The following is a 27,921-nucleotide window of genomic DNA, read 5'->3' on the forward strand; positions in this document are numbered from 1 at the left end:
ACAGATGAACTTTAAACAAATTCAACAAAATTCACAGTGCTGAAAAATTACAAGCTGTGAAATGTGTCAGTTATTTGTTTTATTGCATTTCAAGTGGTTATTTGAATACAAATAAACAAATATAATTCAATTAGCAGAAGTAAATTTAACAAAGTATTTCTATTGTTAAATAACAGGAAAGAACCTTGTTCAGATCAACTCATTAAAGTGTTGCTTCCTTGATCCTTCAATCAGTTTACATGATTTATAAACATAATACACACAAGAATTTTAAAAAGATTTTCCAACACCTCTGTCTAATCACACATAAAGAAGCCTGAGAAAATTCTACATACAGACTTAAATCATCTATTCATCAGTGTTGACATGAACTATCATAGTCCAGGACATTTTGAGATCTTTGATGATGAATTTGGTGATGAACACACAAAGCCTTGATTGCTTACAGAAAGTTTCACTGAAAAAACACAATTCAAATTCAGCATGTCATGTTGAGTTTCATATATTACAGAAATGATCAGTGCAACAGGCTGAGAGCTGAAATCTGCTATTGACAATGGGAAAGGCTTGAATCTGCAACTCTCCCTCTAACTGCACGTTTTCAAAATAAAACAGCATGAGCCTGAAATGAGAGAAAAGAAGCAAAGCAAAAGATTACTTACAGCTATTTAACATCTAATAAGGTGTAGAAGTAAAGCACTCGACTTCCTAAGCCCAGCTTTTTCTTTCATTTACTCTTAAACACACCACAGAGCAGATTCAAATAACTCAACTTATCAAGAATTACTCGTGTTTTTTGGGGGGATTCTGCTTTGAATCTCCAGTTTAACCAATATCAGTAATAAATGGTTTTATTTTTATGGCAATGTCAGTTGTTTGTGTTACAGCTTCCATAGGTGTTGATGCATTATATCCAGCAGCAACACCAACAACACATCCAGCTATCCCTCCCACGACGGCAGATAAGACAACATTGTCTGGACATTTTATTGCACCAAACAGTCCTCCCAACAATGCTCCCAACACTGCTCCTACTGTGGCACCAGCAAAGATTTTCATAAGTGTTTTAAAGTCCCACTTATTTTTGTACACTGCCTGAAGCATTTCATTGGTGTAGCATCCTCTTTCTTTCATCTTATCCACAGTGTTGAGGAGCTGCTTCACTTGGTACTGGTTATTCCTGTAGTCACCAGGATTGTTGTTGTTCCAGTATTTATTATCAAAAACATGACACCTGTCACCACACTTCTTCACCAGATCACTTAGATCCTTACTTTTACTAACAAAGTCCTTGATTTTCACTCCCTCAGGGAGGTCACCACCATGCGTGAAGACAATCACAGCATGTTTCAGAGCTTCCTCTGAGAAACATCCAAGTATTTTGTTGATGACGTCTTTCTCCTGAGGTGAGTATCTGCCCACTTGGAGCACAATGAGAAAAGCATGAGGACCTGGGGCGCACTCTTTAATACATTTAACCGTCTCGCACTTCAGCTCCTCTTCAGACATGTTTGTATCAAAGAAGCCAGGAGTGTCGATCACAGTGGTGCGTATGCCGTCAACAGTTTTGGATTCACTTTGACACCAACTTGTTTCAGACTCTGGACACGCTTTCGCCTTCAGCAGACTGTCTCCCAGTATAGTGTTTCCCAGGCTGCTCTTCCCACTGCCTGTTTTTCCCAGGATGACAATCCTTCTTTCATCTGAGCCTAGAAAAGAACCAAACAGATTAACTTTTTTTTCTTTGTTTACAGATTTTTTTCTCTTTCTTTCTTATTTATGTCATGGTTATGTCATATTCTTGTGTTTTTATGACATTTTGTGTTGTGGTTTATTATTTAAGGTTCATATAGGTGATCCTGAGTTTATTCTATGTTAGCTTTTGTATATTTAGGCTCCCCTTGTGTTTTCCCCCTGCTGTGTGTATGTGTTTAGGTGTGTTAGTCCTTGTGCCTTATTTCCCTCTTCTGTGCCTGTGTTCCCCTTCTTGTGTGTGCCATTCCATGTTTCCCCATCTATTGTGTTTATTTATCTCCCTAGATGTTCCTGTTTCTCTGAGTTTTCTATCCTCCCAGTCCCCATATCATGTTATGATGTTTTATCTCCCCCTAGATGTCCCTCTAGTCTTCTCTCTCTCTCTCCCTCCCATGCTCCCTCATGTTCCCTTGCTCCCTCTCATCTGCTCCTGTGTCATGTCCCTCCATTTCCTGTTTTATTGTGAAGGTCTCATGTTTTCATGTTCGGTGTGCTTCCCCTGTGGCGTCATGTTAATTTGTGTCAGCTGTGTTCCCTGTTTGTTCTCACGTCCTTCGTTATCCTCCTGTGTATTTATGTCAGCGTCTCCTTGGGTTCTGTGTCGTGATCTCCCTCGTGGCTGTGTGATAATCCGTGTGTTTCCCCGTGTGTTCAGTTCATGAGGTTCCCAGTTTAATTGTGTATTGTTTATTCATTCAGCAAATGAAGCTGTGTTTTTTAAGTTTACATTTCGCCTACGAGTCTGCATTTGGGTTCTTTCCTGCCTCCGGCACACAGCCTTTCATGACAATTTAGATAAAAATTAAATGCATGATTAACTAAAAGCATTCTAAAATATCTGACCTGTTTGTAAATTGACATGTTTAACTACTTTTTGAAGTATTTTTATTTAAAAATTAAAATTGAAAAAAAAATTAAATATATGATTTAAAATGTGAAAAACAATAAAAAAGAAATAGAAAATATGTTTTGAATCACTATTTATTTCAGAGTTTAGTGTTGTGGATCGTTGAAAATAATGTGTTTTTAGTGATCAGATGTTATTTCACACACTAGTTAGTTTAACGCTGCTTCGTAAACAGGACGTGAGCGATTTAAAGAGGATCATTTTATTCAGACTGTTTTGATAAACCTGTCTGAGGATCATTGACGTGGTACAGACATGTGAACAGAGTGGCTCATTTTACAAAATGGTGGCACTAACCATACAGAAAAAGTCAAAAGAGAGGCAAATAAATAGGGTAATACTAATAAGACTGTCAGGAAGAATATTATGATGTTCAGTTTCAAAGATAATCCTCTGTAAAAATGCGTTTCAACGCTCTACACTCTTAGTCAAAGTAAGATTATGAGAACCCAGAAGTCTCCATTACTGATTGTCATGTCCAGAGTAAGCGTTGAGTGTTAGCAGAGAACAACACAAAGGATTAAATCACTGAAAACTCACCATCCATGATGAAAAGAAATGCAGTACACAGATGAATAGGTTTGACTTCAGGTTTTATGTTGTCCTTGTTTATTTGTTGCTTCTTGTTGTCTGCTCTTATGCTCGTCACGGTTAAACTGGCTCAATGACAATTTTGTTTCACTTTTGTTTTGACTGTCAAGTCAGTGAACCACCCACAGATAAAAAAGAGGAAGAGGCTTGTTGTTGACTTATTGTCTTTGTTGCCAGGTTTCAACAACTTCCAGGTTGTCTACAAAACTGATTCCCTAGTCTGGAGTTTCATTTACATTTGTAAATCTGTTGTTGTGATCTGTGGTTTTATTGCTTCAGTGCCCAGTGACATCCAGGTCTTTTTGTGTTGCTGAGCTCACCATGGCATTTTTTTTATTTCTCAGGATGTTCCAAAGTGTAGATTTAGATCTAGTGTAGCAAGTCCTTGGAGGTTTTTTCTGCTTTCGCAGCTTAAGGATGGCTTGTTTCACTTGCATGGAGAGCATCTTTGAACACATATAAAAGATGACTCCTGTTGTTCAGTGTCCTTCTCAACTTTGTGTTTTCTTATGTTCGCTATGACAGACAAAATCTCCTGGAAATTCGTCCAAACTTGTAATCCGGACATTCACAGACCGACAGTCTTGGTTGCTCCTCGTGTAGTTCCTCCATATTAGCAGGGCTGTGTTTAAAGTGACCCGCTATCTTGCGACATTTTGCTAATGCATCACTAAACCTACTATCAGCAAGGCTAACAGTGATGGTTCTTTGCAAGATGTGAGCAACACAAAGCATGTGTTGGAATGGTAGGTGTCTCGCTGCAGCCACCATGGATCGTGCACTGTCTGTTCCAATTGTGGTGACCTTTTGTTGAATTTCCCATTTTCCTGCCACAGAGAGAAACTGCTCAGTTCAGTTTTCGGCGTGGTTTCTGGTGTTTGGCTTCTCCACAGTCAGGGCAAAAGACTCTAGAATCCACCTCACGTCTTTTAAATCAACAATATGTGCTGTGACTCCCATGTAATTAGAATTACTAACGGAAGTCCATTGATCTCCAGTCAAAACCAAAAACGGTGCTTTCTGTAATGCATCTAATTTTGATTGTTTTTCGAGGTCATAAAGCTGTTGAATTTTACTTGAAATAGTCCTTCTGCACGGCAGATGGAAAGTTGGATCACCTGACGCCAACTGTAGCACATTTTCTAACCCCCTATCTTTACCAATGATAGTAGTCTACAGCCCAGAGCAATCCAGTTTACGAGAGAATTTGTACGTTTGTGTAATTGATATACCAGGAAATTGTGCATTGACAAAAGTTCCCCTTTGCTTGGAATGCAAAGTGCGATTAAATGTGTTAATTTTTTTTCAAGTTCATTAATCACTATTAACATGTTAAATTTCAACCCCTGAATATTATATATAATATTGTTTTTTTAAATACAAAAGTCACAAGCAAAGGGAGATGTTAAACCAAGGAAGGTCTATTCAAAAATTTCAAAATGTATTATCAACTAAATGTATTATCAAACAAACATAACATTATTTTTGTTATGTTCAAAGCACCACAATGGTGGCCCAATATTATACAGAACTCTCACAGTATATTAAACAGAAGCTGTCAATTAAGATCTGTAAAGTGGGCAATGATAATGAAGCAGTTCATTTCAAGTTGTGGATTAAAGTTGCTCTTCATATTTTTGGCCAACTAATACAAAGAACAGATATGAAACTAGAATATGAAAACCTCCAACTCAAAAGACTAAGGCACAAAACCATAATCAACTCAAAATTGGGTCAAAGACTCAGGACCATGACCGATTAGTGATGGTGTAAAATAGATTATTGGGACAGCAGTGCAGAGGCTTCAGAACTTCCCTTAGAATCCTCTGGTTTAAAGATTTCTTCAGCAGTAAAGTAATCCAGAGACAGTTGTCAGTATTTTTTACTGCTGCACAGGAAACCCCCACCCTCTTTCCTTTGTGTGTGCTTTCCCTCCAAATAGTCACAAGTCAGTTGATTTGATGAGCAGTGTTCATCTAAGAGTGTGAAACTGCAGCTGCGTGCACAATGCTCACTCTGACGTGTGCATTGGCTTCATTGTGCTCCTGGCTGCTGAGTTCTACGTGTTGAATTCACATACGTGTGGTAATGACTACGTGTGCTTTTGCACGACTTGTGACATAAATAATAAAATAAAGAACCTAGTATTCAGTGTTAATATCATCAGTATCAGTGTAGTACACACATATGCACAGATGAAATAAAAATCACACTTTTGAGTAATTACCTGTTTAACAAATAATCCTTTGAAACTTTTCAGTTATTTACTTTTGTTGTTTTTGAAATGATTATTGGAATCCAAATAAATAAAGTAACAAATATAATAGAGCAGGATTTGCTTTTGGCAAGTTATTTCTTTTATTAAGCAACAGGAAAAAAACACTTGTTTATATCAGTTTTCTTACGTTTTGCTGCCATAATGCTAATGCGTTATCAGACAATGTACATGATACTCTGTATAAACATACTATATGAAGACACATTCAACTAACACACATCAAAGAATTTTAAACTATCAATCAGAAAAACACAAAAGATCAAACTTTTTTCTCTCTCGCTGTTTCAAGGTTTGAATCTACAATTCTCCCACAGGCTACAGATTTTAAGAAAGTGACAGCAATAATACAAGAGATAAACTTTGCCTGCATTATCAGCCTAATTTCAGAGAATGTAAAGTATACAGTTTTTAACGTTCAGTAATAACAACCAAAATAAAATCACTATGTCTGTTGTTAGTTTTGGCTGTTTGAAAATGAAAAATATCAAACAAAGATTGATAAAGAGAAAAGATAAATGTTTGGTAAAATACAGATAATCACTCAGACAGTCTGAACTGGAATAACTGACTTTTTACTGACTGTTATTTAACATCTAAAAGAAAACCAGAATCTTTGCCTAATCCTTTCAAAACCCTTCAAAACCAAATCCCTTGCTTCATACACTCTTAAACACCGCACATTACATTCAAATTCAGCCATCCAGAATGACCAATAGTTTTTTGACAGGATTTTGCCTTGAATCTCAACTTTCACAAAGGTCATTTGCTGATTTTAATATTATGGCAATGTAAACGGTCACCATCCTTATTTTTCATGACCTATAAGCAACAACAAAAGCAACAATCCCACCACCTACTGGTACAAGGAATCCTCCCAGCAGTACTCTTGCTGTAATACTAGCAAAAGTGATCAAAAGCATTTCAGTGCCCCACTGACTTTTATTTTTCCACACTGCCTGAAGCATTTATTTGCTGTAGTAGCTTGTTGAGAAGCTGTTTCACTTGTAACTGATTACTCCACCAGGACTGGTATTATTGCAGATGTTGTTGCAGTATTTACTGTCAGCTTTTTGACATCTAATGAAGAAGAGACGTCTTTGTCCTGCATCGGTATGCTATTTTTCCATATAAATACTGTGACATTGGGCGTTATCTGTCATCAGCTGAGTTACCGCTGCAAACGTGCGCATCACTCAAGGGAACTTTGAAACAATGTCAGGATCTAAAAATACCAGAAAGACTGATGGAGCCAAGGCCACTGATAGCAATGCTACATCCCCAGACACGGCTGCGCTAATGGCTGCCATAGCTAGCTCGGAGAAATTTTCAAAAATTTCTACACTGGAAGCAAAAGTTGAGACCAAGTGCCAAGCTCTTAATGACCTGATCGATTCGCAGCAATGTTTCTGATCAAAAAGATGAAGTGCGGACTGAACTTTGTGCTAAGATTGATGCTCTAGCTCAGTGGTTCTTAACCTTGTTGGAGGTACTGAACCCCACCAGTTTCATATGCGCAGTGACTGAACCCCTCTTTAGAGAAAAATAAAATATTTGATTGATTTTTTTTTTCAAATTCAAGACATAGATATGTTTTTTACTGGTGCACAAAATGAGCCGTGCATGTCACGGCGGAGGCTCTGCCGAACCCTTGAGACCGACTCACCGAAACCCTAGGGTTCGATTGAACCCAGGTTAAGAACCACTGCTCTAGCTACTACCTGCACTGACCACCATAGCTGGCTAACTAGCCTGGAAGAAGCTGCAAACACGTATTTGGACCGGGTTGTGGACTTGGAGAAGCAAGTTCACGATCTGAAAGAAATTGTATCAGTTCCTTCGGACAAGACTGAAGACCTTGAGGGGAGCGCAGATGCAACATTCGAATACTTAGCGTGAGGGATCACTTTGAGACTGGGACGTGCCCTATCAACTCTGTCTAAACGTTATGTTATAGTTGCCATTCCCTGTTAGGGGCAACTTCTGTTTTAGGGAGTGAAGAGACATGTTGGATATAAGCTCTTTTGGGGGGGAAGGTGTATCTTGCTCCCGGTTTGTGGGAGTTACGTTTGTAGTTACTCTGGGTTTTTACTTTTACTTTTTTTCCCCCTTGTTGGCTGCAGTTTTGTGTATACTTAACCCAAATTATTGTTCAGCTTGCTTTTCATGATTGTCTTGAAAGTGTGATTATGGCTAACTATGTTACCAAATATGCGGCAACTACACCTCATTCTGCTACATTTATTACATGGAATGTGAAAGGTCTAAGCAATTATAAAAAACGTAAAAGGATATTCACTCATCTGTCAACTTTCAAACCAGACATTGTCTTTCTACAGGAGACACATCTGCGCTCCACGCAAAGCAATAAGTTGACACAAAGTTGGGTCTCCCAGGTCTTTTTTTCCTGTTATTTAGGTATGCATTCAAGGATTATAATGCTATCAATGAAGTCACTATTAAATTAATTAAAGTCTTTTTAGACTCACATATCTAACATGTTCATGAATTAATGTTTAAAAAAGTGTAACTTATAGTAAGACTGCATTAAGACTACAAAATACAAAGTATAGGGAGCATAGGGTATTTATGAATAACTATTAATGTTTGACTAAGGACTTCTCATACAGTGAAAAGGATGAGCTTTAGTGTATAAACTTTTTTTCTTCATTAGTCAGTTTAATGCTGCTTTGTAAACAGCAGACAATGATACATTTAAGAAGGGGGACAAGTGGTTCATTTAGACTGTCTTGATCAGCATGACTGAGGATTACTAATGATGGAGAGAAGGAAATACAACTGAGTGTTAGGGCCACATTAATTGATCATTTTGAGAATAAAGTCAACATTTACAGATTAAAGTTGAAAATCTACTTTGAGAAAAAAGTTTAAATCTACAAATTACATTTGTTGTTTCAAGACAAACTACCATGGTTGCTATATCCTCCGAGTAAGTGAAACTGTTTTTATTTCAGAATGATTTTTAGTAACAACGAAGGAAATGATTTCTCTGTTAGCGCATAAAGTCATTGTAGTGATGAGTATAAAGATGGTGCACAAAGTTGCATCTGATCAGATGGAAACACACACAAACTTGGAAGAGTGGCATGGAAGCAGATTTATTTTCTCATGTATTGACCACATATTTTAATCATATCACTTTATTATAGCAAGAGAACTCCTGTCACTTAGTTGTATGCATGTGCACTACAGATGGGTCTTATGCTCTACACACACAGTGAGGCCATTGTAATGGGAGACGTTAAACAGATAGTGGGACTCCTTCTCCTTATCAGGGATGTAAATCCTTAGGTGATGGCTAAGCAGAAAACAAGGTCAAGGTCTCCCTCTGTGAGGGAGAATTATGACCCCTTTTAACACCCCAACATGTGCAAAAGCAGAAGTAGGCAGTGCTGCTAAACTTATGAAAACAGGAACTTGTGTGCAACGTAGAATTATAGCGACTACACAGCTTCCTGTCTCACAAAGGTGCATTAAACATTTTAATCAGCACAAATACAAGCAATGGAACTTTTCTAAAGCTGAAAATAAAGCTTCTAATCATCTCGCTCTTCCTGCCCAATAACAACCATATTAGGACACATAAAAGTAATGGTCACATGACTTTGTAGAAATGACAATCTTAAAATAATAAACTCTAATAGTGTTCCTTTATTTGAATGTTTTCTCCACATTGCAATGTGTTAATTAAACCACTTCAAATCGAGCTCACTGGGTGTGTTGCAATTTATTGTTGAAATTTCCATAACAGTGGATTTGAACAAAATGAAATGGATGGTAATGGACAGATGTAAGATTATTGATGGTTACACCGTCGTGCAAAACAGAGGATATATGTTGTATCACAAGTCAGTCTGTTTCATTAAGTCATCCCCACGAGGCATTTTGTAGAGGATATGTCAAACGTGGAAGTTTGTCTTGAAACAACAACCATAATCTGTGCATTTCAACTTTTTTTTCTCGAACTAGAATTAAGACTTTATTCTTGACATTTTGACTTTATTCACAAAATGATCAATATGGCCACAATTCTCCTTCGTAGAGAAATGAGCAGAGTGGTGTATTTCCCAAAATGGTGGCACTAACCCTTCAGCCCAAGACTTTGAACAGTTGCGAGCTGAGGAAGAACATTTCCACATAGATAGATAGATAGTTCTCTATAATAACACATTTAATCACTCTACACTCTTAGGTTCTGGCAATCATGGGTCTTGTTTAATTTGAGTAAAAGACTCTTTCTGATTCTCATGTCCACATGTGAGCTCAGAGGAAAAATTCAGGATACAAAGTTTAATATATAGCGCTCACACCAAATGATGAGAAGAAGTAAAACTAATTCACCATCCATGGTGACAAGAAATACAGTGTGCAAATTATTAAGTTTGATGAAAGGTTTTGTGTCGTTCTCTGATTATTTACTGCTCATTGAGTTCTGCTGTTTTTTTGTCTGCATCACAACTGGCTGGACTTTCTGTTTCACTTCTGCTTTAGCTGCACTCCACCAGTCAGTGAAACACCCGCAATTACAAATGAGTATCAGGGCATTTAAAAAAATATTGTCCTTGTTGCCGTTTGTTAAAATGGAAACTTGGTTTAAACAGTTTGAGTTTTCCAGCTCAAGTCCGGATACCAAATGGCATCTCATGATATTTATTTTGTGTTTACCTTTGCAAAGCAGCTTCATAATAACCCACTGGGTAAACCCATTTCAAACTCCTTTCAGTAACAAATTTTAATTTATCTGTATTTGTAATGTGGAGAGGCTCTTTTGAGAAGAATCCTTGCCCTGTAAAAATCCAGACAGTAATCTGCTGACTGTGTAGCTCACAAAATAACTTTTTTAGCTCACCATTTCCTGAAAAAGGAATTTGTGTGTGTGTGTGTGTGTGTGTGTGTCTAACTATGTTATTCTTATAGAGAATAGTTGTAGTCTAAATCTTGATTCCTGATCTGGACATTTATTCAAGATAAAGAACAGTGAGTGCTGTATTTCAGTGTTTTATTGTCATGTGTTAAATCTTGCAGATGAAATAGAACAAAATTGCTGTTTTCAATATTAATTTAGTTTGAGATGTTTATTATTCAAATCTTTGGATAATAGTGTATAGAAAGAGTCAAAGCAGCAACTTGCAGGTTATTCGGCAGCTGTAATAACCTCTGGTCTTTGCCTCATGAAAGTTGCCCTTGAAAAATGTTGTCAAGCCAATCAAACTTCTCGTGATTCAGCCCTTCTGTCAGTTAACGGTGATGGTGATAGTTTGCATCTTTGATTTGTGGACAAATCAAAGATGAAACTAAAATAGTCTAACCAGCAGTGATACCAACACCAAAGAAGGGACACGAAAGATAATCCCGTAAAATGCTGCAATTTATATCAATAGAATGTTTAGTATGTCCACTTGTAATTTTAACATGTGCTACTGGAACAAACACAAAGCATCAATGAAGTATTGAAAAATTAGTTTGTGAAAAATAACTTTTGTATATACCATATTGTGGTATTTATACTGTAAATAAATGCGCACTGACTGCGATTACCTCGAGTCATGCATTCATTGGTATGTACATGACATTCTCCTAGCTATCCGTGATTAGTTGGACCTGATGAGTAAAAAAAACTCAGCTTCCTTTTTGAACAGGATGTTTTTTCTTTGTTAGATAGGTGTCTTATTTTCTTTTTCTTTTAAAATTATGGGAACACCAGGTTTATTTTACAGCATAATACAAATAAAATCAGCTGATATGAAACACTTGGAGACACAAGAATTTCAGTCTTTTAATTCAACGGATTGTATAAAATCTGAGTACTAAGTGCACTTACTGTGTGTGCAATCACAATAAACCTCCTGATATCGAGAGATTTTCAGTGCATTAACAAATTCATTGCAATAACTCAGTCCTTGTGGCATCACTGACTTTAAGCTGCATTATTTTAGTGAAAGGAAAATATTGTTTTTTAAAGTAAACTTTGTAATGGACAACCTTTTAATCTTACATTTGACTGATTTTCCAACACTTCAGTCTGATTTCACAACAGCCAGTTTCAGAAAACACACAACAGCATCAGCTCAGTTTATTTCAGCCTTTATTGCAGAAAAATGGACATTTTTTTAATCATGTGACTACTCGCACAGAAAGATTTAAGTCACTGTGGAAAAACAACACACCACAAATGCACACAAAGTTGTGAAATCATCTAACTCTACACTGGGCTACATATTGAAATCTCTTGTGACTGTGGATTTTAAAACCAGTGGGCATTGTCAAGAAGTAAACTATATGTTCACATTTGAGACTGACTGCAGAGAACCCAGAGCTGCAAAAATTTAAAAGTGATGCATTTTAAACATTTGGATGTCCTCAACAATGTCTGATATCAAATAATGACTTTATTTGTAAGGAGGCATTAGCTGATGACAGATGGCAGCAAAGCACGTGATGTCAGTAAAATAACTTAAAATAGTTTAATGTTTTTGCTCCAGTGACTCAGAAAGGTGTTTGTACTTCTGAAGCTACTGAATCATAACTGCTACAGTTATGAAGCTTCTATAAAAGAAGTATGCTCCTATGAGCAGCGCTACATTGCAAAAGACTTTCACTGATGTTCTCCTTGCATTTCTTTTAATAAATGTGATGACCCTGGGGAGAAAGGCTGTTGACTGTATGTGTCTCTTCAGGACCTCAGAGGTGTAGCAGCCTCCTTCATTTCCCTTCACCATGTTCTCTATTGTGTTGAGCAGCTGTGTCACCTGGAAGCGGTTGTTCTCATATTCATGCTGCTGGTTGCTGTTGTTCCAGTATTGATTATCGACGACGTGACACCGACCGCCACACTTCTCCACCAGATCTTTCAGATGCTTTTCTTTTTTGATGAATGCCTCAATTTTCATTCCTTCAGATAACTGGGAGCCACATGTGAAGACAACTGCAGAATATTTAAAAACCTCTGCAGAAAAATATTCTTCAATCTTTCTAATGACAGCCATCTCCTGCTCTGTGAATTTCTCCACTCTGAGCACGATGAGAAAAGCGTGAGGACCAGGAGGGCACTCTGCGATGCTCCTCTGTATCTCACGCTTCAGCTCCCACTCTGACATTTCTGGACTGAAGAAACCAGGAGTGTCGATCACAGTGAGGTGTCTCCCGCTGACAGATCCAGATGTTGCTGCTTCACAAACTGCTTGTGAGTCTGAAAAATATTTGACTTTGAACACATTCTTTCCAAATATGGTGTTAGCCAGGCTGCTCTTCCCAATTCCAGTTTTTCCCAGCAAGACGATCCTCATTGTGTCTGGCAATAAGACACACACACAAAAATCACTATTATCAACAATGTGCATTTTCTTATTCTTCATGAATGTCACTGTTCTTAACTGTGCTGTTCAAAAACCAGCACGAAAACTCTGCTTTGTGAAATTTGCTTTGTGAACTACTTTAGGGTAATTAGTACCAAAAATCATATCCTCTGTGTACAGACACACATAAGTATTCATTAGAAGAGAAAACATTCAGAAACAGAAATGCCATCATATATAACACCACTCACAGTACAGAGTTTAAAGTGTTAATACCCGAATTTCATGTTTTTCATTTTATCCTGACTGAATAATTCACTTAAATGGTTAATGACAAATATGAAAGGGCAGCCAGTTAAATTCTCTGTGAAACTTTTACCTGTGTCTTCTTCTGTTACAGATTACCTGGTGATTTTCTGGAGGAGGAACTGAGAGGCGACATGTTGTGGAAGGACTTGATATGGAACTATGTGTGTGGACCTGCAACTGCACTAACTGGAAAACATTTGCTTGGATTTTTGTCATTTTCTTATTGTAAATAAATTGTGTTATAAATACAAATTTTACACAACAAAGGTTGTGACTTCCTGTACAAGATATTTAATAAGAAGATAAAGAAGTACAATTGTTACTTAATATAACAAGTGATCATCCTAAAATATACCTTAAACTCTATTAGTAAAAATGGAAACCTCAAAGATTGTAAAATGTAGGTGTAACTTATATTTTCACATTTTATTTTGACATTTTTCAGAGAGTAAATGAGAGATACGTTTGTTTCCTGCTATTGCAGCTGCTGTTGTTACAGGTCAGTTATGAATTTTGAATGTATGACCTTTGAGTTGTCTTACTCAAGCATGAGAGGGCAATTTTATAGTATGCTAGAAACTGTTTTAGTTAGAAACAAAGGAATAGTGGTGGTGGCAGGGTGGGCTATCATAGATTAGAAAATATGAGAAATACATTTAAAAATTAGCAAATCAGAATAGAAAATATGTTTTGAATCAATATTTATTTCAGAGTTTAGTGTTGTGGATCATTGAAAATAAGGTGTTTTTAGTGATCAGATGGTATTTCACACACTTGTTAGTTTAATGCTGCTTTGTAAACAGGACGTGAGAGATTTAAAGAGGATCAAACCATTTTATTCAGACTGTTTCGATAAACCTGTCTGAGGATCATTGACGAGGTACAGACATATGAACAGAGTGGCTCATTTTACAAAATGGCGGCACTAACAATAGAGCCCAAGTCAAAAGAAAGACATTAAATAGGCTAATACTAATAAGATTGTCAGGAAGAATATTATGATGTTCAGTTTCAAAGATAATCCTCTGTAAAAATGTGTTTCAACGATCTACCTTCTTATGCTGGGCATACACTGTGCAATTTTTTCAGTCGCATTATTCAGCTTCTGCTTAGGAAATTCGTAGGTCACGATGCAGGGTCTCACACTATACGGCCTGATGCTCTGATGCGACCTGAGAGCTCATACTGTGCGTCCATAACATGAAGCTTATAACACAAAATCTGTCTCTCGCTCTCCTTCTCTGTCTTTCACTCACACAGACACACTCATACCATCAACTTTGCTAAATTGCTAATGAAAATCATTGACCAGCCGGCTTCAATTGAGTAGCAATGTCCATCCAACTATTTTCACGGTTGTTGCGGTTGTGATAATTTTGTGAGGCCACATCAAAAAGGCTCGGATGAGCTTGCCAAAGTTCTACAAGTTGTGCCTCCATGCTTGTGCCCAGCTTAAAGCTGGGCATACACAGTGCAATTTTTGGCCCATTTGAGCCGATTTTTCAGTCGTATGACCGTTTTGGGGATCGGCCCGAGTTTTGCCTTAATCTTGTGTCGTGCATCGTGTAGTATACTTGAGGTAACGACAAGCAATTAACACCTCACGACCAGCTCCTGATCATCAATCGCTTGGTCGCAAGAAAATCAAACCTGTTTGAAATCCTGTCAGCCCACGTGAGGGTGTCAACGCAGCCTTTCACACTGCGCACGCGCAAACACATAAACGCCTGTGAAAAAGACGAGTAGCACGGTAGTGCAGCGTGTGATCTGGACACAAGCGATGGAGGCACTTGTAGAACTTTGGAAAGCTCATCCGAGCCTTTCCGATGTGGCCTCACAAAATTATCACGACCGCAACAACCGTGAAAATAGTTGGATTTACATTGCTGCTCAATCACAGCTGCCTGATCAATGTTTTTCATTAGCAATTTAGCAAAGTTGATGGTGGTGGTGTGTGTGTGTTAGTGATGGGATTTCCGGCTCTTTTTAGAGATCCGGCTCTTTCGACTCGGCTCACTAAAAAGAGCTGGCTCTTTCGGCTCCGAACCAGCTCTTCAGGTTGTTTTGTTGCTTTAATTATTTAATCATTAACAATAATATAAAATTATGCAGAAAAGGAATTACTAATGTTTAAAAAAGTGGTTTTATTTATATATGTTTATATATGGCCCCTAGAGACAAAGTACGTACAAACTCTAAAGCATATACAAACTCCAAAACACATTTCTAGCGTTTACTGAACTTCCAAAACAGAGCTACCCAGATCACTTAAATTACACAATTGAAAGCATGTGTGTATTGTTTGTGTATTTATAGACAAGCACTCATATTTATTCAAATAATTTAAAAAAAAGTTCATTTACCTGTTACTACCACACACCAAATCCGGTTGTTGGTACTTGCTGTCTTGTGTAGCCACTAGGAAACAAAAGCTCAACACTGCGCCGTAGCATCCTGGAGCACTTTGGTTGTCTTTTGTACGTGCTTCTGAGTTTTTACGTGTTTTGGAGTTTGTACGTGTTTTGGAGTTTGTACGTGCTTTGTCTCTAAGGGCCAACATAAATATACTTTATTTATTCACTCCATATAAAATGTAATAAATAAATCATATAATACAAAAAACAAATATTTACATTTTAAATTTTTAACTATTTAAATTTTCAGCTTTTTCCTTTTAAACAAATTTAACGTGAAACAACACAAAACACTGCAAACCACAACACAATTAAATATAAATTAAAATATTAAAACAAAAAGAAGATGCACATTCTCTGTCATATGGGCCTGCATGATTTCTGAATCCTTTATCACCTGCAACTGAAAATAGTGGATGGTTACTATACCTTTCTACTGTGATGTTGTTGTCCCTCACTCTCTTTCTCTCTGGCTCTGTTCCTGTGCTACTGCAAATGTAACTAACGCCCCTCCCCCCTCTGCCCAGCGCAAAGTACAGGCCGCGCCTGCGGACTTTAGCGGAAAAAAGGGCGAGAGAGAGGGTGAGAGAAAGAAAAAAAAACCCTCACGGAGCCGGATCGCGTCGTTCACTTCAAAGACCCGGCTCTAAGAGCCATTTCGTTCGCGAACGACCCATCACTAGTGTGTGTGTGTCTGTGTGAGTGAAAGACAGAGAGGGAGAGCGAGGGACAGATTTTGTGTTATAATCTTCATGTTATGGACGCACAGTGTGAGCACTCAGATCGCATCAGAGCATCGGGCCATATAGTGTGAGACCATGCATCGTGACCTATGAACTTCTAACCCCTGCGAGTCAATCGTGCAGTTTGAGCAGGAGCTGAATAACGCGACTGAAAAAAATCGCACACTGTATGCGCAACTTTAGTCAAAGTAAGAGATATGAAAGATTATGAGAACCCAGAAGTCTCCGTTATTGATTCTCATGTCCAGAGTAAGCGTTGAGTGTTAGCAGAGAACGACACAAAGGAGTAAATCACTGAAAACTCACCATCCATGATGAAAAGAAATACAGTATGCAGACGAATCAGGTTGACTTCAGGTTTTGTGTCGTCCTTTGTTTATTTGTTGCTTCTTGTTGTCTGCTCTTGTGCGCTCCACGGTTAAACTGGCTCAATGACAATTTTGTTTCACTTTCGTTTTGACTGCACTCCACAAGTGAAGTCAGTGAACCACCCACAGATAAAAAAAGAGGAACAGGCTGTTTTTTTCCACTCGTTTATTGTCTTTCTTGTTAGGTTTCCAAAGTTTATTCAACAGTTCATGTCTGCAAAATAGAGTACAACTTTCATATTATTCTTATCTTTGTACTGCTGCTGTACAAAAATACACTGGATTGATGTGTTTCATAATAAAAGACTTGATTCACATAGTCAGGAGTTTCATTTATGTTTGCAAATCTGTGGTTTTTATTGCTTCAGTGGCCTTGAGTCCACGAGGTTTTATAAGATGAGGGAGCAGGCTGTTTGTTGTACTAATATTGTCATATCCAGGGGCGATTCTAGGATCAGAGCTTTGAGGGTGCTGAGCACCCAGAGCTGCTCAGCCGGGCAAGACAAACTTTACTCGTCACGATGAGACTTCTTCCCTGTCTCTGTTAGTCCCTGCATCCTTAAATGTCTCCAGTTGTCCTGAGTTCCCTCTGGCTGTCTCCTTGGTGCATTTAAACCCCTGTTCCTCCCTGGCCTCATCATCTGTTGTCTTCATCTCCGTTATTAGTCATCATAATTTTACCATCTCTATGCAAGTCTGCAAATTTCTTTATTAAATCATAAGATTCTTAAATTCATCAAGTCTCTCTGTGCCTGGGTCCTCGTCACAAAACATGATATCATTGTTTTGTACATTTTAACACAATTTAATCCCCACATTTGTGAAAGAAAAGCAAAACACTTTTTTTTAAAAGTCTGTAACAAAACCATCAAAAATGATCAAGGTTATTTAAATGCTGCAAAAGAAGAATGGATTGGAATTAAAAAACAAAAAACAAAAAAAAACAACACACACATCCTAACCTTAATTACTTTACTGGTGGAAAATGATGAATGGTGATCATAGTAAGTAAGAAGTAAACTGAGTGCATTTTTTGGACAGAGATTCACTTTTAATGTGTATGTATAATACAATACAGATATATGAAAATAGACTCCAAAAACAGAGTCCTTGAAATCTACAAATTATTGATAAAAAAAAAATTATAGAAATGGAGGCAACTTTGCCTATGGTACAATGTATGAAAAATATCTTTACTGCAGATACTACTATGGATCTGCAGATTTATTCCTTTCATTTTAACCTGTGTCGCCTCACCTTGAAGTTGGCAAATACTTTTGGTGGTCAACTCTCTCAAGCAGTTTAACAGTTTCTGTTTTGCCTGTCACTGTTCCTTGTCTGTTTTCTTACCTGGTTCTTCCTGACCTTGCACTTTCTCCTCATGTTCCCCTCTTTCCTCTCTCCCTCTTTGGACTGATAATCATACACAAATAGATTGTATTCAATTAGATGAAAAAATTACATTAATATGAAAAAAATATTATTAAGATCACTAATAAAAAAGTTCTCTCTGTGTACTTTCAACCAAAAGTTAAATAACCAAACCACATGAACATCTAATAAAAGATATAAATATTGAAGCATTGATCCAACATTATCCTTTATTAACGGATCATTTGTTCTTACACTTTTACCTGAATGTGGCTCCTGGGTTTAATATCGGCACAAATGACAAAATAACCAGCTTCTTTCATTCCATTTCAAACAGGACAGTGGTAACAACAGCAGGCTACGGACAATTTTAAGTTTTAGATTTTAAATAGGCTGTATAAATTTCAAGTTTGGGGGTGCTTTGAAGCACCCCCAAAAATGGGCTAAAATCGCCCCTGGTCGTATCTATATATGTATCGAGCACCACAAACCCAATCTGAAATCAGTGATTTGAATCTCATCTTGTCCAAGCGTGTTCAATTAAAGGTTTGCAAACTTTATAGGAAAAATGGTTCTACCGTACAGTAATGCTACACCTGTAAAACACGTGTGACTGTAATATAGATAACCTGAGAAAACATTAAAATTCCCTTAAGTAGTGCAATGCATTTGATCTTTTATGGCTGTTGACGTCTTCATTTTCATAACTGTATTTTCTGCTTCACTTGTTACCTTTATTATTATAATTGTTATCCTGGAGCAATTAAACATATTAATTAAGCTAGATAATCAAATCTCTATTTCTACCAGTTAAAAAAATTAAACCATAAACTGTTATTATCTTTCTTTTATTTAGCTTTTTCTCCGCTTTAATGTTGTCTCATTTTATTTTGTCGTTCTGTAAAATGGAACACATTTATTTGAAATGGTTACACCAGTGTTATAACATATACCTTTTCTTATAAAAATCTCTCTGTTCAACTTGTTTGTTTTCAAAAACGTTATTACAATCAAATATATCAAATGCGGTAAAAAAAAAACAGTAGTTGTTGATTGGAATGATATAACTATATTGAAATGTATACAATAAACAAACAGGAATATAAAATGTAACAGAACAGAAGTAGTTATTTAGTATTACTTTGTTGTATTTAAAATTTACATTTTTAGCATTAAAAACACCGATACTGTCACGGACCCGGCTCTGGAGGACTCAGGGGTCCGTGAGCAGTGGTTATTATTGTTGTTGTTATTATTATTACGACTATTATTTGGGGTCTGTGTCGTCTACTGTTCTGTCCACGTTTGTATGTAGAGTGCGTGTGTCTGCTTCTCTCTCTCCCCCCGGTCCTCGGGGCTGTTGACGGAAGCGCGCGTCGTGGGAGAGGCGTGTCCGGGCGACTGTCGTCACTGGGAGTCCCTCTTTGCTGTTGCAGCTGATTACTTGACCAGCTGGTGGTAATCATCCCTGCCGGCTAGGAAGAGGTATTTAACCTGGACTCGCGGCGACAGTCGACGTGGGATTATTACTCTTGACCGGTATAGTCTGTGCTAGGCGTGTGGTCTTGGTAGTCGGCTAGCGTGTGTGGCTAATTGTGGTTTTTCCTTCTTCCTCCAGGAAAGTCGAGCGAAGAAGCGAGTTGGGGAGCACACAAACTAAGGGAGCTACAGCACGGGACGCACTGGGAGCAAGGGATGAGCACCATTGGCAAATTACATCTCTGAGTTAATTGTTGGACTTACCTGTCTATTCACTGTAATTAAAGTGCACTGTGGCATCGCAGAGTCCTGCGTTTTGGGTCCTACTTTCCTCATCCCCACGGTCTGCCAGCCAGACCGTGACAGAATAATAGATGACACAGACCCCAAATAATAGTCGTAATAATAATAATAATAATAACCATTGCTCACGGACCTCTGAGTCCTCCAGAGCCGGTCCGTGACAGATAAATACAGACGCAAACAAAGAAATGGTTAAATTGAACAGTAAAAAAAATCTAGGTTGTGGGTGTACACAAACACACAACACAAAAAATACTTCTATTGTCACTAAGATAAAATATAACTAACTTACAATAATTATGCTGTGCAATCAAGTGTGGAGCATCTTTTTTCTTGCCATAACCCCGGGCTTCAAGTCCATCCCTCCAGAATCATGGCAGCTGTGGTTTGGCAGTACCAATGGGCAAAGTACTGCTGGTGTGTGGTAGGGTCCCTCTCCTGCTGACACTGTTTACACATGATTGTATTAGTCTTCCTTACACAACTCCTCTTCGTTTACCCAATGTGTTTCTTATCCTTTATTTCCTTTTATAAAACTGCTAGGTGGTGTGAGGCACATCTACCAGCAAAGCACATGCAGGTTGGTGAGGAAGAGAACAGGAGGAAGGAAGTGTAGTTTATGGTACTGGCAGGAGAGGTTGTGGAGCTGGGTGGGTTCAAGAACCAGAAAATGACAGCAAGGAAATGGAGCCAGTTGCTGGGGTCCCTTATACTCCTCACAGAGTTTGACAAAAAAGGCTTCACACACACGATTAGAGTCAGGCCACTGTGCTGGGCATCTGCAATTGTAATAAAACCCATGAAAATGTTAATGCTGTCAATGTCAGCCCAGCCCAGGAAAAAAGAGTGTAACTTCTTTGTTGAATAAAGGTTCATATTATTAAGAGGCATCAGTGTACAAAGTATTTATACAATAGCTTAATGTCATATTCTACAAATTATGAGCATTGTTTTGTACTCTCCAAGTGAAACAGTGATGTTTGTGGCCCTGAATCTCCATTTGGGAAGTTGAGTTGTGTCATTGATGGTATATGGTTCATTTCTTCTCATATTCAGACAAACACTCACATACATAAATTATATCAACACACTCCTTTTGACAAGACAAGACTCTAGTATTTTAATTTAAATAAATCTGTCATATTCTGTACTGCTTTGCATCCTTGAATATTATCTGGTCCAACTGAGCCCCAAAATATAAAAAAAGCAGAGAAAACAATGTCAATCTGAAGCCATTACAGAGGGAAAAAGAAGAGATTGATGAAAAATGGAAACGTACATCATGACTGGCCAAGCCTGAAGATGTTAAAAACTGTTCATCAGTTTTTAACATCATCAGGTGGCTGTTTCCTGCCGATGAGCTAAACAAAAAAAGGAAAGAAAGAGAACATACTTATGTTTACTACTAATAAATCACTGGATGTTATCAAATGAAATGACAATTGCGTAATAATAACAGGACATCAAAAACTTAAAATTTGGAAGCTTTGGTTTATTACTGTGCTAAATTAATTAAATAAAGACATTGACTCACAGGACATCTGAGACACTGATGTAGTAAACCTATCTTTTCTCTTGTCAATACGGCAATTCTATTATTTTATTTAATCAAAGCTACAGGTTGGATGATGTCATTTCCAATCAGCAACGGAAGCAGTGATAACAGACCGTCACTGTTCACCGGACATTGAATATCTGACTGTCAAATGCAGGCCCATCTACCTACTTAGGGAGTTCACCGTTGTCATAATAAAAGCTGTTTACATACCACCAGATGCTAATGCTAACTCGGCGATCACACTTCTGCACGCAAACATCAATAATAAACAGAGCATTTACCCTGATGCTGTACATATCGTAGCAGGCGACTTCAATCACGCAGACTTAAAAACAGCAATCACCAAACTCCACCAGCACATCAAGTGTGCCACCAGGGGTGACACGATTCTGGAAAAAGTTTATTCCAACATCAAAATGGGCTACAGGGCCAGACCTCTGCCACATCTGGGTCAGTCTGACCACTTGTCACTGTTGCTAATACCTGCATATGCCCCTCTCAAGAAAACTGCTCCTATCATCACAAAGAATATTACCATATGGCCATAGGCTGCCTCTCAGCAGCTGCAGGACTGTTTTGACAGGACTAAATGGGATATCTTTGAACATCAGGACCTGGAAATGTTCACATACAGTGTTCTCTGCTACATAAAACACTGCATAGACACTGTTACAGTAGACAAATGTATAGAGGCTTATCCCAACCAAAAGCCCTGGATGACCCGGGAGGTCAAACAGCTGCTGAAGGAGAGGAACATCGCGTTCAGGTCTGGCAACAGGGACCACTACACCGCAGCACGATCCAACCAGAAGAGATGCATCAGAGAGGCGAAGGTGGACTATAGGAGGAGGAGGACCATCTGGAGAGTAACAACAGCCGGCAGGTGTGGCAGGGCATCCAGCATGAATCTTAACAAGTGGTACTTTCCCCGGATGGGCAGAGCTCCTAACTCTGCCTGACGCTTTTCTGTGGCACAAAAGCACTATGGTCTCACCGTAGGAGGTAGGGTGCTGTCCTGCTGCTAACTAATCCTCTGGCCTCAAGCTAGTCCAGCAACAGCACAGCTCTCGCTGACTCTCCACGCACTGGCCGTTGTATGTCTTCGCCGCGTACTGGTAGACCAACCCGCACCAACGCCGCGCTCCGCTTGTGGCCGCCACTGCCTGCCACTATCTACTCCGCAATCTCTGCTGCTCTCCTGCTCCTGACCAGCCAGGCCCTCTTATTGGGCCTATGTGACCTCCCAGGTGTGCCAAGTTGTAATCAGGGAGGGGTGGAGTCTCTCCAGGACAAGTCAACAATAAATACAATAAAAGCATGCAATAAAACAAAAATAAAACACTATAGAATATTAAAATATTAACAATAATGCAACACAGCAACTCATGTCCGATAAAAACCTAGTTAACTTGTCCATTTCCACCCCACCAGGGTGGTGGAAGAGCACGAGGTGAGGCGTACGCTGCGGGCCGTTAACTCAAGGAAGGTGGCGGGTCCAGATGGTGTGCCAGGTCGAATATTGAGGGATTGTGCAGAACAGCTGGCTGGGATCTTCACCAGAATCTTCAACAAATCCCTCGCACAGGCGACTGTCCCAGTCCTCCACCATAGTCCCGTTGCCTAAGAAGCCCCACATCACCAGCCTGAATGACTATAAACCAGTGGCACTCAACACAGTGGTAATGAAATGCTTTGAGAAGCTGGTCCGCAGACACATCAAAGCAGCCCTACCTCGCAGCCTGGATCCACACCAGTTTGCCTACAGAGCAAACCGGTCCACGGAAGACGGATTTTACTTATTGAATTTTATTGTTTTATTTCTATTTTGATATTGTTAGAGATGATGCAATGATCTGGGACCATTTTTAATTTCATTGTACCTGTAACAATGACAATAAAGATTCTGATTCTGAGTTGTTGTTGAAGGTCACTTTGCACCCCACAAACTCTGTATAAAGAGCATAGAGGATTTAAAAAAAAAAATTAATCTGTCAGAGTGGTTTTCCTCTTGATTGTTACGTGGTAGAACATGGAAACACAGTGAAACGGAACAGCAGCTTAATCAGTTGTCAGGCAAGTGCGGTTTTCTTCACTAATAGTCTAAAACAGGGGTGGATCTAGAAGGGTGGCTTGGGGTGGCATGTGCCACCCTAATGGTTCAGACAGTCTAATATGATTAAGATTATGGTTAAGTTTAGGAATAGGGTTAGGGTTAGGGCTGGAATTCTCAGCTGGAATGTGTGTTACCGCCAGGAGCGTCATTCTATTCAGTGAATAAGTTGTCCTAACGAGACCCAATGTGTATAATGCAGAATAATGCATCATTAAACAGTGTAATTCATTCACAGTAAGTCAGCAGTATAATGTAATACAAATCAGTCTAATAAATCTAATAATTTCACCTTCTTCTAACTCAGGAGTATAATGCAACCTAAAATAATATAATGATTTTATAAGCTTAAATCAGAGGTATAATGTAACATAAGACAGTGTAAAATATCACACAGCAAAAAGTATATCAGCCAACATACTGGACACTGTTGCTGAACAACAAACAATTATACTGCCATCATTGTTATAATCTTACAGTGACACAAAGTCTTGGATTTAATTTATTATGAACTTCAGTTTAGGCTTTCCACAACGTTGTTTTGCAAGTTACATTACTTGTAGGTCTTAAATAATCAGGCCCCATCTTATCTTAATGACCTTGTAGTACCATATCACCCTATTAGAGCACTTCGCTCTTGCACTGCAGGCCTACTTGTTGTTCCTAGAGTATTTAAAAGTAGAATGGGAGGGAGAGCCTCCAGTTTTCAGGCTCTCCCCCTCTTCTGTGGAACCAGCTTCCAGTTTGGATTCGGGAGACAGACACTATCTCTACTTTCAAGATTAGGCTTCAAACCATCCATTTTGCTAAAGCATATAGTTAGGGCTGGACCAGGTGACCCTGAATCCTCCCTTAGTTATGCTGCAATAGACGTAGGCTGCCGGGGGATTCCCATGATGCACTGAGTTTTTCCTTTCCAGTCACCTTTCTCACTCAGTATGTGTTAACAGGCCTCTCTGCATTGAATCATATCTGTTATTAATCTCTGTCTCTCTTCCACAGCATGTCTTTATCCTGTTTTTCTTCTCTCACCCCAACCGGTCACAGCAGATGGCCGCCCCTCCCTGAGCCTGGTTCTGCCAGAGGTTTCTTCCTGTTAAAAGGGAGTTTTTCCTTCCCACTGTCGCCAAAGTGCTTGCTCATAGGAGGTCATATGATTTTTTGGGTTTTTCTCTGTATCTACTTTACAGCATAAAGTGCCTTGAGGCAACTTTTGTTGTGATTTGGCGCTTCATGTATATAAATGCCACTTGTTTTGCACATGTCCAACTACCAACCTCTGTATATTTTATATATTTATTTTATTGTTTTACTCAATGTAATTTGCAAAATATGTATACACACACACACACACACACACACATATATATACACACACATAGTATACACATTCAGTAATATGCATACACTCTTATATTGTACATATATTTATTCATATAATTCTCAGATTTAGCCATTCTTATATTATTGCTTGTTCTTATGTTATTGTACTTTTGCACACCTCTGTTGCTTGTGAAGCTCGCACACAAGAATTTCACTCGCATGTACTGTACTAGTGTACCTGCACATGTGATGTGATAATAAAAGTGATTTGATTTGATTTCAGGCCAAATTAATGCCATCCAGAGTAAGAATCTGGTTAGATACCATATTTTTAAGATTTTCAGGGCCGAGTACAATAACCTCAGTTTTATCTGAATTTAGAAGCAGAAAGTTAGAGGTCATTCAGGTCTTTATGTCTTTAAGACATTCCTGCAGTTTAACTAATTGGTGTGTTTTACCTGGCTTCATGGATAGATAGAGCTGCGTGTCATCTGCATAGCAGTGAAAATGTATACTATGTCTTCTAATGATGCTGCCTAAGGGAAGCATGTATAATGTAAACAGAATTGGTCCTAGCAAGTGGAGGCTCGTACGGGATTTGAATGAAAGGAATTGAGTTGATTACGAGTGTGAACAGGTGTTTGTGTGTTGTGTGAGGGTCATTTGACTAGCTGCTGCTCTCCCCGGCTAGCACAGGGGAGTGTCTAGTTGAGCGTTTGCTCTTCCTTCGGACACTCGTTTTTTGTTTTGCCTTTGTTATTTTCAGAGCAAACCCAGGTGGAGATTAATTTTCTGTTGGGGGTAGGCTTTTCGGTGCCTTTGGCACTTGATGATTTGCCTTTAAAGTGGCCTCGAGCCTGGTACGCTCCAGAAGCTAAGTCAGGCTAAATTCTGAGTAGGCAGGACTGGGGGAGTGTGGGTAGAATTTTAGTTAATGGTTGACTTGACACAACACATTTTCTTTCGCCTGTTTTTGGTTGTGTAGTGAAGGTGTTGTGTGGCCCTTTAGTGGTTTGCTTGTGTTTTGTGTTTCATGGGCACTTTTGATATTGCTGGATTTACGGCAAAGCCGTCGCTTGCCCTGCTGGATGTAGGAAGAGGGATCTGCATGAGGTGGCAACATATTACGGGATCAGTGTCTCCGCTGGTCTACGCAAAGCGGAGCTGAAGGCCGCTCTGGTGTCTGGGTTGTTGGAGAAGAGGGTGGCTTTCTCTGGTGTCTCCGCTTTGAGTGCTAGGTGTGTGATTGTCCTGCCTACAGCGTGGAGTGGTAGGAGCAGGTGGGAGAGGCTTCTGGTGGTTTTCCTCTGTGCTGGTCAGTGTGTGATACTGGTCTAGGTGTGGAAAAGGCCTGCTGTGTGTGACCAGCCCCACCGTGCGTGGCTCTTTGTGAGTAGCTCTTAACTGAGCAGTGGTTTTCCTTAAGTGTCGGTGGCCTCCATTATTATGTTTGGCCTGCCGAGTTATTGCTAATAGCAGCATTGCTGTCTTTTTCTGTTGGAGCCTTATAGTTGTTTTCTTTGTTGAAGGGGTCACCATCTCATCATTAAATTTTTGTTGTTACTGTTTATATGAATATTGAGTTAATTGATTATAATAAAGATTTATTTTGTGTTAAATACCTCTGCCTGGCGTTCTTTTCATTTCAACCTGGATCCAACTGTTACTGTCCCCCACCCTCTTTGCCTAGCTTTCATGTGGGGACGTAACGAAGTTATTTATTGTGGGTGATTTTAAAAACGGTTAGACACATGAACAGGTTGGTGGTGTACCTGGGGCTTCTGTTTAAGACTATGCTTCCTCCTCACCGTCACCCAGCTGCCCTCTTTCCCCAGCTGCTTGGGGTCTGCCGGGGAACAGCTAGCGGGGCCTACGCTATCTTCGGCTGCACCAGCTACAGGGGCCTGGCTAGCTACGGGTGAATGAAGGCGAGTCTCCAATTCAGTAATCCTGGCCTCCAGAGCTGCAAATATGCTACATTTGTTTGCTACTAAAGGAGGCCGAGGAGTAACTAAACATCTGACACAATGAATCAGAATCAGAATCAGAATACCAAGAACCACGAACACCAAATGACAGCGCCACCAAGAGTCAGGGGATCACCAATTCAGATGCAGAGTCCATCTTTTTCTTTCTCTCCCTCGGTTTTGAGCGAGGGAGATGGTTTTGACAAAAAAAAAAGTTTCAGAATGAACGAGACAATCGCCTTCTTTTGAAAATACTAGAAAGGGGGCTTAGTTTTTTTTCTTTGTTTTATAGCGACTTCATAGAACAGCTACAGCATAGGCAAACATTCAGTGAGTAAGTAAGTAATACATAGATTGCATTAGAAATAGAAATCCTAGAAAACAGGTGAAATAAAACTCAACCTTCATAGTGTAACAAGGCGAAACGGGGGTGGGGTTTAGCTAAGCGAACATTGCCAGTGTACAATTTAACTGAGAATATCCACGGGCTCCACCGAGCCCCATGAGAACATAAGATGTAAAGTACGCTCCTGCGCCAAATAATCCCAGGGAAGCGAGGCCTCTCACTTCCCCTTTTCTTTGTTCTTCCTCCTTTCTTCTCTTTAGCCTTTCTCCTTTGAGTTTCTTACACATCTTGTTGGTGTAGTGGTTTCCTCCATTGAAATCCACCATGTCATCTATTTCATCCAGAAGACTTTTGACTTGGTTTCTACTTTGTGTTATGATTCAGTCTTATGGATATTTTTGTTGTACTGTAGCATAGTTTGTGTCCTGTGTTATTGCTGCTATCTGAGTTCTGGGTGGAGGCTGACCATTGGTGGAGGACTGGGAGAGGCCGGCTATAAATGAGGACCCTTGTCAACCGGCACGCTATCTACTTCCTGTTCCCAACAAACTGTGCATGTGGCTGCATGTGAATTTGTATTCTGGAAGCTTTTGCCGTGTTGTAAATAGTTGTCGATATATTTTTTTTTTACTTGGTAGCTGTAGGGGTGAGAAGCCATTTTTCTTTGGGAACCTTTTCTCCTGTTTTTGGTTAGGGGTAGTTAGGTAAGACACCTGTAATTTTCTTTTGGGGTTTTCTAGAGTTTTATTTTATGTTTATTGTTTTGGCCATGCTCACCCTGACGCC

The 27,921-nt window shown here is 39.1% G+C and overlaps 1 protein-coding gene across 1 annotated transcript; it reads right to left on the minus strand.

Moving 5' to 3' along the window:
* Nucleotides 1-819: 819 nt before the first annotated feature.
* Nucleotides 820-16,812, minus strand: LOC146522445 (GTPase IMAP family member 8-like). Its single transcript, XM_085154139.1, has 4 exons — nt 16,617-16,812; nt 12,063-12,840; nt 3,203-3,318; nt 820-1,709 (listed from the first exon to the last, which is right to left on the minus strand). Exons 1-4 carry the CDS (start codon nt 16,621-16,623, stop codon nt 826-828), a joined length of 1,785 nt encoding a protein of 594 aa, XP_085010265.1. The 5' UTR covers nt 16,624-16,812; the 3' UTR covers nt 820-825.
* Nucleotides 16,813-27,921: the final 11,109 nt, after the last annotated feature.

The sequence above is a fragment of the Neolamprologus multifasciatus genome, chromosome 3, assembly GCF_963576455.1.
Source record: "Neolamprologus multifasciatus chromosome 3, fNeoMul1.2, whole genome shotgun sequence".
Taxonomy (NCBI): Eukaryota; Metazoa; Chordata; class Actinopteri; order Cichliformes; family Cichlidae; genus Neolamprologus; species Neolamprologus multifasciatus.

Excerpts from the sequence above, each read along its gene's own strand:
- LOC146522445 (XM_085154139.1), bottom strand. Across the intron at positions 3,319-12,062 it reads GTAGCAGTTATGATTCAGTA|TTTAACCGTGACGAGCATAA; the intron begins GCTTCAGAAGTA and ends TCATTGAGCCAG. Across the intron at positions 1,710-3,202 it reads ATTTCTTTTCATCATGGATG|GCTCAGATGAAAGAAGGATT; the intron begins GTGAGTTTTCAG and ends GTTCTTTTCTAG.